This window comes from Pteropus vampyrus, unplaced genomic scaffold, assembly GCF_000151845.1.
Source record: "Pteropus vampyrus isolate Shadow unplaced genomic scaffold, Pvam_2.0 Scaffold294, whole genome shotgun sequence".
NCBI lineage: Eukaryota > Metazoa > Chordata > Mammalia > Chiroptera > Pteropodidae > Pteropus > Pteropus vampyrus.
This window is the reverse complement of record NW_011889075.1, coordinates 1,210,901-1,219,253: the sequence shown is the minus strand read 5'-3', so window position 1 is coordinate 1,219,253 and position 8,353 is coordinate 1,210,901. Positions and strand designations below refer to the sequence as shown.

Genomic DNA, 8,353 nt, shown 5'->3' with positions numbered 1-8,353 from the left:
AAGGTGTTTCAGGGGATGCCAGCATTTTCACCCAGCAGCTCCCTGACCGAAAGCAAAGCGACCCGTCCTATGATTACTGGGGCTTAGGGATTGGACCCAGATTATAGTATGGGGTGCGCCATCTCCCATGTGGCCATGGACAAGGCCATGAAAGATAACTCTTATTTGCTTAGCTCGTAGGGTGATGAGACTAATCGATACTTTGTACCCGTGGAGCTGAAGGATAGGGGTGAATGCTCCGTGCTCCGTGCTTAGGCGGGCTCTGTGGTCCTAAACCTTGTTCTCTGGCTGTCCTGCCAGCTTGGCTTTTGCTCTGTGTTGATCCTCAGAGAATCCCAGTGTGACCACCTCGTTAGCTGACAGCCAAGCTGGAGGGTTTGTCTGCTGCGCTCCCCTATGGCGGCACTTCCGCTCTGGGGGTTCTCTGCAAAAGGCCAGAAAACCCTTGGGTGACCGAGCCCTAATATATGGAAATGACAGCCGTGTTTCCATCCAAGTATTTCCTCCAGGCATAGTGAAGAAAAAAGTGTTTAAACACGTTGAGCTTTCCACACTTCCCAAAACGAGCCACTCCTATAATCACAATTCTTACAGGCATTTGTTCTTCTAGTCCAAAACCAGGTGACAAGAATATTTTGGGTAGGAAAAAAAGTTCACTTACTATGTTTTTGTCAACTGTTTTGAATTTGAGCAGAACAACTTTGGGGCGGAGTGGCAAAATGCTTATCTGTGTCACCTTAACTGACCAATGTAAAAGTGATCTTGATTCAGTTTCTAATAAACATGGGTCCCTATAAATGCTAAATAATCGCTGTGATAACCATGGGGGACTTGACCACATTGACACGGGTCACCAAGGGAGTGCGGATGTGAATGAAAATATGTACCGGGACGAGCACCATTATTGTAGTAACGTACTCATTCAGTTATTTTTCAGTTCAGAAAGTTGTATTTCTTTTGAGATATAAATGATTTTTTTTTTCTTTTAAATAGGAGGATAACCAAGAGTTATTTAGGCCACTCTAGGTAGCGTCATTGGAGTTTAGGTCTGGACGGGTCTTGGAGATCATCTTGTCCTATAACAAAACAGCTTAGAAAGGTCAAACAACTTTTCCTGAGGTCACAGAGCTAGTACATAATTCTGACAATTCAAACTCAAACCTGCTCATGCCCTTTATAACCATTGTTTTATATGGCTCATTGCTACCGAGAGCTTTGGTTCCCAAGTTGGGAATATCAGTAGGTGTAGATGTGAGGTTCCCCTTACACATTAGTGTTTGGAAAGGGGCTGCCATATGAACCAACCTGATGTAGAAACTGCTGAGCACTTCAAGGATTATACACGAAGGTTCTCTGTGTGAAGTCCCTTCTCCCAGACTGTCGACTTGCATCCCCTCAAAAAGATGAGCGTGATAATGTGGGTGAATTGACACTCCGGGCATGGCCCTGTGCCATAGCCACACAGGTGGCTCGTAGCCTGTCGAATGGCTGTGATTTGCTGTAAGAATATCTTGTCCATGTAGGGACTGGGATCTTATTCTGTTTGCAGATTGTTTGGCTTCATGTGTCCTAGTCATATTTGAGAGTATTTATAAGATATGGAGGAGAAATATCACAAAGTGTATTAAGAAGAGGATGGAGTTGGGAAATGCACAGGACTAGGGAAGGGAAGTGGTAGACATGGTGGCAGGAGGGCTGGGACGGGCAGATGGCCTGGCGGGAGAGACTGCGGGCTCCCAGTCCTTGAGAAGAGGACAAAGATCAATGTGGCGCTTCCACTGAATTTCTACTGGTCGCGTTCCCTAGTAGCCCAATATTCCGGTGGCTCCGCCTGTCCACCCCCCTTTTCTACCACCTCCTCCCCACTGTCCTCCCTCTGTTTCCCTCTCCTTCTGTAGCTCCTGATAGAAGTATCTGCATTCCATGGAGGATTGCTGCCATTGGTACCACTGCCGTCATTTAGTGCTTCCCTAAATAACTAAAACTTTCCCTCTGGGTAATTGTGACTCTTATTATTAGCCATTTTATTCTGTGTAGATATGAGAACAACAGAAAACTCAAAAGGAAAGAATTGTGTAAGTTTAGGCAAGTGGGGCTGGTAGGCCTCTACACCGTGTTCTCTCCTTTTAGAGGATAATTTCTCGATGTGAACTTTATATGTGTGAGGAAAATCAGGAATGCGGAGACTTGTGCCCAGCTCAGCACCCAGCAGAGCGCCACCTCTCAGCAGCAGGTCTGTGCAGAAACCTGAAGGGAGGTCAAGAAATCAAACAGGAAGCCGGGGCTGCAGCAGCCTGTGTGAGCTCGGGTCCGATCCAAGTTTCTGACATGTGATTTTCTTCAGAGACACCTGACCTCTGCTTTTCGGATGTTGACAATTAGCGGAGTTTTGTCTAAACAAGTTGGTATGGCATTCGATACCGAAAAAGATTTCATACACAAAAATAGTTCGGTTGCCAAGTGGAGCATAAAATAAAACAAATGGTCAGGACTTTGTATCAGTCACAATAGATAAGGTGGTTTGAATTAGAGGGATGTATGTGAGCCAGTGTGGTTTGTAAATTCTAACTGTAATTAAGGAGACCTATAGGCAGAATTCAAGTTTCATTTTGAAATGTCAATAAGAAACATTAGCCAGGTGGTAACACTAGTTCCAAAGGAAAGGGACCCTGAGTGGCCTCATACTCAATTCTCAATCAGACCAGGATTTTGTCTTTTATTTTTTTAAATTCCTAAATTAGTTATTTTATTTAGTATCCAAAAAGACAACTCTCAAACCAAGTAGAAGTATGTTCAGTTTTAGTCACTGATAGACGTATTTAAATCCTTTATTGAATATTTTTCTTTCTCTTCTCTTCTCTTCTCTTCTCTTCTCTTCTCTTCTCTTCTCTTCTCTTCTCTTCTCTTCTCTTCTCTTCTCTTCTTTTCTTTTCTTATCTCTCTTTCCTCTTTACACCCTTGGTTCCATGTCCATTGGTGTCTCACTTCTTTGCTTTGTACGTCTCACTCCCCGGCTGTGTCTTCACACCCTGACCTGGTCTCCCCGCCAGGCCCATTTATTATTGTCTCTGAGCTACTTGTTAACGTGGCAGCCTTGGTCTTCACAACTTTCTTCATCTTTCTGTGACCCCTTCCTCTCGGCGGATAACTGGCTTTCCTCGGGCCCTGGGTCTTTGGTAAAAGTTCCCTACACGGTAATAGTCTTCAGACCACCAATGGCTAAGATCATTGAGAGATCATTATTGCCAAAGCAGGGTATTGTGCCTTCAGTGGATTTAGAAATCTAACTGTAATTAAGGAGACCTATAGGCAGAATTCAAGTTTCATTTTGAAATGTCTATAAGAAACCTGTGTGTTGGTTACCAACTCAAAGCAGTATGTTTTGCCACTCCTTGCCGGTGTTGTTATTGTGGCGTTGAGCAATGAAGGTTTGCTTGTCATCTCTGTGGACCTGTTTGTGGACTTTCTCTCACTGAGTGAGGGTTCTTCAGTTAATCTCTAGTGCCTTTCTCTCCCCTTGTCTCTACCTGACCCCTCTGACAAAGGAAGAGGGAGCAAATGTTATTGTTTATTGTTTATTTTACTTCTTTGATCAGAAAGATGCCCCCCAAAACCCAGAGCCTGCGCTTTGAAGGCAGAGTGACGCTGCATTCAAACTACTCCTCCAACACCCAATAGTCGGCCCTTTACTCTATGCCACACCTTCTAAACATTTTACATGTTATTTCATTGATTTCTCCCCCTTACCCCCATGAGGCTAGACGGTATGGCCTGTTTCACAGGTAAGGCACGTTGGGCCCAGAGATCATCACATAGCTGGCAAGCGGCAGACTCAAGATTTCAATCTGTCTATTTGATCCTAAGCCACTCTTCCACTATGCCTAGGTGACTACTTTTCTAGCGTAGAAACTTATTTTTTGCTGCTTTTTTGTGTTTCTCTATGATCTGCTCATTTCTTGTCTCTTAATCAAGAGCTATTAACACCACTAGCTTCCTTACCAAGGAAGCGTGTGTGTGTGTGTGTGTGTGTGTGTGTGTGTGTGTGTGTGTGTACACTTGTATGTGTGCTTTCTGCACATATCTTACTTCAAACCTCAGGCAGGTCTGCTTCCTTCTCTCTATACTGATTAATTTGAAGAAAATTTTAGCTACAAGAAATTCCTTCTCCCACATCATAATTTCCATCCTAACAAACCTTTAGCGAGTTCTCAATGTGTTTAAATTTAGAAAGACTCTTTCTTCCTGGAATGATTCAAAATTCAACTTAGAGTGCCTGACTTCCACAGAGTGAAGCCTCAGGCGTTACAGAGTTGGGAGTGGGGGATGGGGAGGGTTAGTGGACCTCAGCAGGCCCAGGATGAAAAAGAGGTGAAATGTCCACAGCCCGTTTCTGCTTATCTTTAAATTGATAACCAGCTCATGAAAGAAACCCACTTTTGTTGCTGTGACATCCATAACAAGTTCGTTGTTTTAATTAAAGTTTTGTGATTAATGTCAAATCCCTGGTTTCATGCTGGCACTTTCCATCATTCCTGTCTCTGGGCAGATTAATTTATGACTTTTTAAGTGAAGATAATCAGTGCTTTGGACAAATAAACTATTTCATCCAATGTAAGTTTTCTTGCCTGGGCTGATTGTAGAAATAGTCTGCCTCCCATTAAAAGAGAACCAGATAGAGATACTGCAGGCCACTCGATTAATCACAGTCACATCCAGAGATGGCATGGACATTCGTTTCTTTTCCATAATGAAAATATCCCCGACTACATTTTAGGCCATATGGAAAATGGGCAGATTTCATCCCAAACCATATTGATGGCACTTGCAAATATTCAAAAATGCAAATTGCTTCATTCCCAGGGGAGACCCAGTGACTGCACAGCCTCTGTTTTCCTCTGCGGGAGTCCTTTTGAACATCCTGTCATGTGTGTGTTGATGCGAAAGGCTGAGCAATACACACCGTCGCCAAATGATTTTCTTATTGATAAATGGAGCAATATATTTTGTTTTATGACTCGATTCTCTCTCCCTCTCTTCCATTTCAAGGCTAAAAATTAGGGCATGTCTTCCTGTCTGGCACAAAATTGTTTTACTTTATCATAGCCAATCTTATTGTAAATTCATAAAAGCATCTAGAGACTCGATAGTAAATTAAAGACATTTCAAAACAATAATGTTTCCTGAAAAGGATGTGCAACTTTATTGCACAAGTGATAAGAATTTGAAATTTCTATATGACTCTGATATATTTCCCTATCCTGTGGTTCCCAAAGGGAGTTTAGTGGGTTATCCCGATCTTTGGTGAGGGTACAGTACACAGGAAAAGAATGCTTACTCTACAGACGTCCAGGTGCTAAAATCTTGATGAGTGTGTATTCTGATGAGTGACAGTTGCTGACATATACAGCTCAAAAACCAGGGCTTTAAGGGACTGCCTGTTGCATCTTTAATCATAAAGCAGTCTAGACTTAAATCTTTCATGACTAAACTCATATTGTAATCCATTGCTTGTACTTCCTATTAGCTGGCATCTCTGGCATTATGGTGGCAGCTGCGTAAGATATTTGTTTTATTTGTTTAGAATTGAATCATAACGTTCTAAAGCGAACAGTTATTGCTGGGACAGGAGTTGCCAAATCTTTAATCCTCCTGTACGGCATCTTGCCAATGTGTCTAAATTACAGGAGATAGATGTTACCCTGAGCAGAACAGACAGGACCTACCCAGACGCAGAAAGACCCTCCTTCTCAAGAGCTCATCCGTTGGTTCGCTCTCCTGTTTAGCCCTTGTCTGTTCCCTTGTCTAAGACGTGGGCTTGCTGCGGGCAGTCCTGTTTTCATCCCCTGGCCTCCATCACAGGGTCTGGCACATGAGTAGAACACAATAATATTTGTTGAAATAGTGAAATCATTTTCCTCCTCACCCCCTCCTCCCTCACCCCGTCCTTCCTCTTTTTCTCTCTCCCCTTCTCCCAACCCTCACACTGACCTTTGGGCTTTGCTTTCTAGGCAAAGCAGGAAAAACGCCAGCTCTGTCTCCCAGGATTCTTGGGAGCAGAACTACGCCCCGGGGGAAGGCTTCCAGAGTGCCAAGGAGAACCCCAGGTACTCCAGCTACCAGGGCTCCAGAAACGGCTACCTGGGTGGGCACGGCTTCAACGCCAGGGTGATGCTGGAGACTCAGGAGCTCCTTCGCCAGGAGCAGAGGCGAAAAGAGCAACAGATGAAGAAGCAGCCCCCTCCTCCTCCCGAGGGGCTCAACAACTATGACTCGTATAAGAAAGTGCAGGACCCCACTTACAGTGCTCCCAAGGGGCCCTTCCGGCAGGACGTGCCCCCATCCCCCTCTCAGGTCGCTAGGCTGAACAGACTGCAGACTCCTGAGAAAGGGAGGCCCTTCTATTCCTGAGCAGGAGAAGAGTGGATGCTTCACATCATGCAATAAAGGACATCTTCCTATGAAGACTTGTATTTGGGGAGTTTTTTGAAAACCTCGAGGGTACTGTGGAATATTTCTGTTGTTGGTATCAGTGCCTTTAAGCAGTATGGGCAAAGAAATGGATGGCCTTAATGTCTTTGCCAGTATGTCTCAAGTGTATTTCCTGGAAGGATTTCCCACCATCTGACAATCATCTGCTCGAAGCATTCACATGCCCTGCATCTCTCTGGAGGACCAGGAATTCTTGGCCCGACTCATGAGATGTTCATGGCTTTGTGTTACAGCCCCATACAACTAGTGGTGAGAAATTACCTTGAAGCTAAGGTAATGTCGATTCCTTTTTTTTTCTCTTTAAGTTTTGTGAGATGTGAGGTGACATCTCAGTCTCTGGTGGTTGGAAGCGGGTGACATACATCAGAAATTGGGGCTTTCCAGAACTTCCCAATGCAGTCATTTATGGTTACTTTATAATCGGTATGGTTTTCTCTTTTCTTTCTAAGCAGCTTGTAACAGGAAAGTTCCTTCATGCTATTAAGCTAAGCCATATTCCAATACTGTCTGGTCATCGTGGGGATCCTTTTGTAACTGCCTTATGACTCACCATTACCAATAAAGTGATCGTTCTGGTCTGAGTTTATACATACACTTGTTTAATCATGTTCCTAATACACGTGTTGAGTCACCACAGCTCTGTGTAGGGAGCGTGGGTGACAGGAGGGACCCCTGGTAAGGAAGGACTGGGCCTGCCCATCAGACCTGTGTGTGTCACGGTGTCAGAGGTGGTACTAAGAATTCCCCCAGGACGAGCTTCTGGTCCATTACATCCCAATAATTATTTTAATTAGTTTTTGATTGACAGGTTGGCAAGAAGGGCATAGAATGCGACAAAGATAAATCAGTCGTTCGGAGATTCTAAAAACTCATCTGCTTTCTACCGTTTTTTAAATCAGTTGGAATTGACGGGCGTCTAGTGCATCCACATGCTGTTTCTCTGCCTGGTGATGCCATCCATGCTACTAAATAATTCTGCCATGGAACAGGAAAGACAAATAAGGGAAAAACGGTTACACATCACAAAGAGAACATTCTGGTGTCCCCAAACAATGGTAACAAAAGATTGTTCTCCCAATATTTTAACATGCGTGTGAGTCACAAGGCCCTCGGTTGCCCCGTGTTTCCATCTGTTGGTCTCAGCGTCATGTATTGTAAACCATGGCTGGGTTGCTAAAGTGCCTGCAAATCCCGACGTGAAAAAAAAGCTTCAGATGAAAGCTCAGCATACCATGTATTAACAAAAAAAGAAAAGGAAGAAAAAAAAAAGACATGTACTGATATGCCTATTTTTTTTTTTTTTACTGACACATTGTATTTTTGTGTCCACTTGTTTTTAGAAAATATGTGAAGTGTCCATACACATACCTATGTCTCTTTTGCATTTCTGTGTAATGGTTCTATTTGTTCATAATGTGAGGCGATGTTTCAATGGTATTAACCAATGTAAGCGTGGTGACCTTGAATGACAGCAGCTCTTTCTCACAGCCTTCCCTGAGCTGTGGGAAACAGCTTTCTCTGTACATATGAGACTTCTAATAAAAGGCATATTTCTTCCTGTTGTTTGTGGTATCTGTAATATTCCTGTGGAAACTCTCCTAGCTTTTTTTTTTTTTTAGTGTGTTAGCAGTTGTGGATTTTATTTTTATTCATATTTAGCAAAAGTTGAAAGTTTCCTCATATCTGTTTGTGTGTAAACACTCAAGTGGGTGATTGATTGCTTATTTGAACACCTGAGGAGAGAGGGTTCAGGAAGGAGAGAAGGATCTTCTTAATGAGTTCACTGGGAAGCCCAGGCTGCTGAAAGAAGCCTGGGGGATGCTGAATTGAGGAAGCCAATAGCTAGAACGGAACAAAAGAAAAA

The 8,353-nt window shown here is 43.5% G+C and overlaps 1 protein-coding gene across 1 annotated transcript in view; it reads left to right on the top strand.

Annotated features, from left to right (window-relative positions):
* The window catches only part of PARD3 (par-3 family cell polarity regulator), a gene marked incomplete at its 5' end in the record, with an annotated part of 522,521 nt that extends 514,470 nt beyond the window's left edge, over positions 1-8,051 (top strand). Inside the window, 2 exons of the mRNA XM_023521117.1 lie at positions 3,093-3,255; positions 5,903-8,051. Coding sequence (XP_023376885.1) covers positions 3,093-3,255; positions 5,903-6,408 — 669 coding nt within the window. The remainder of the gene's footprint in view (positions 1-3,092; positions 3,256-5,902) is intronic.
* Between the last annotated feature and the right edge of the window lie 302 nt (positions 8,052-8,353).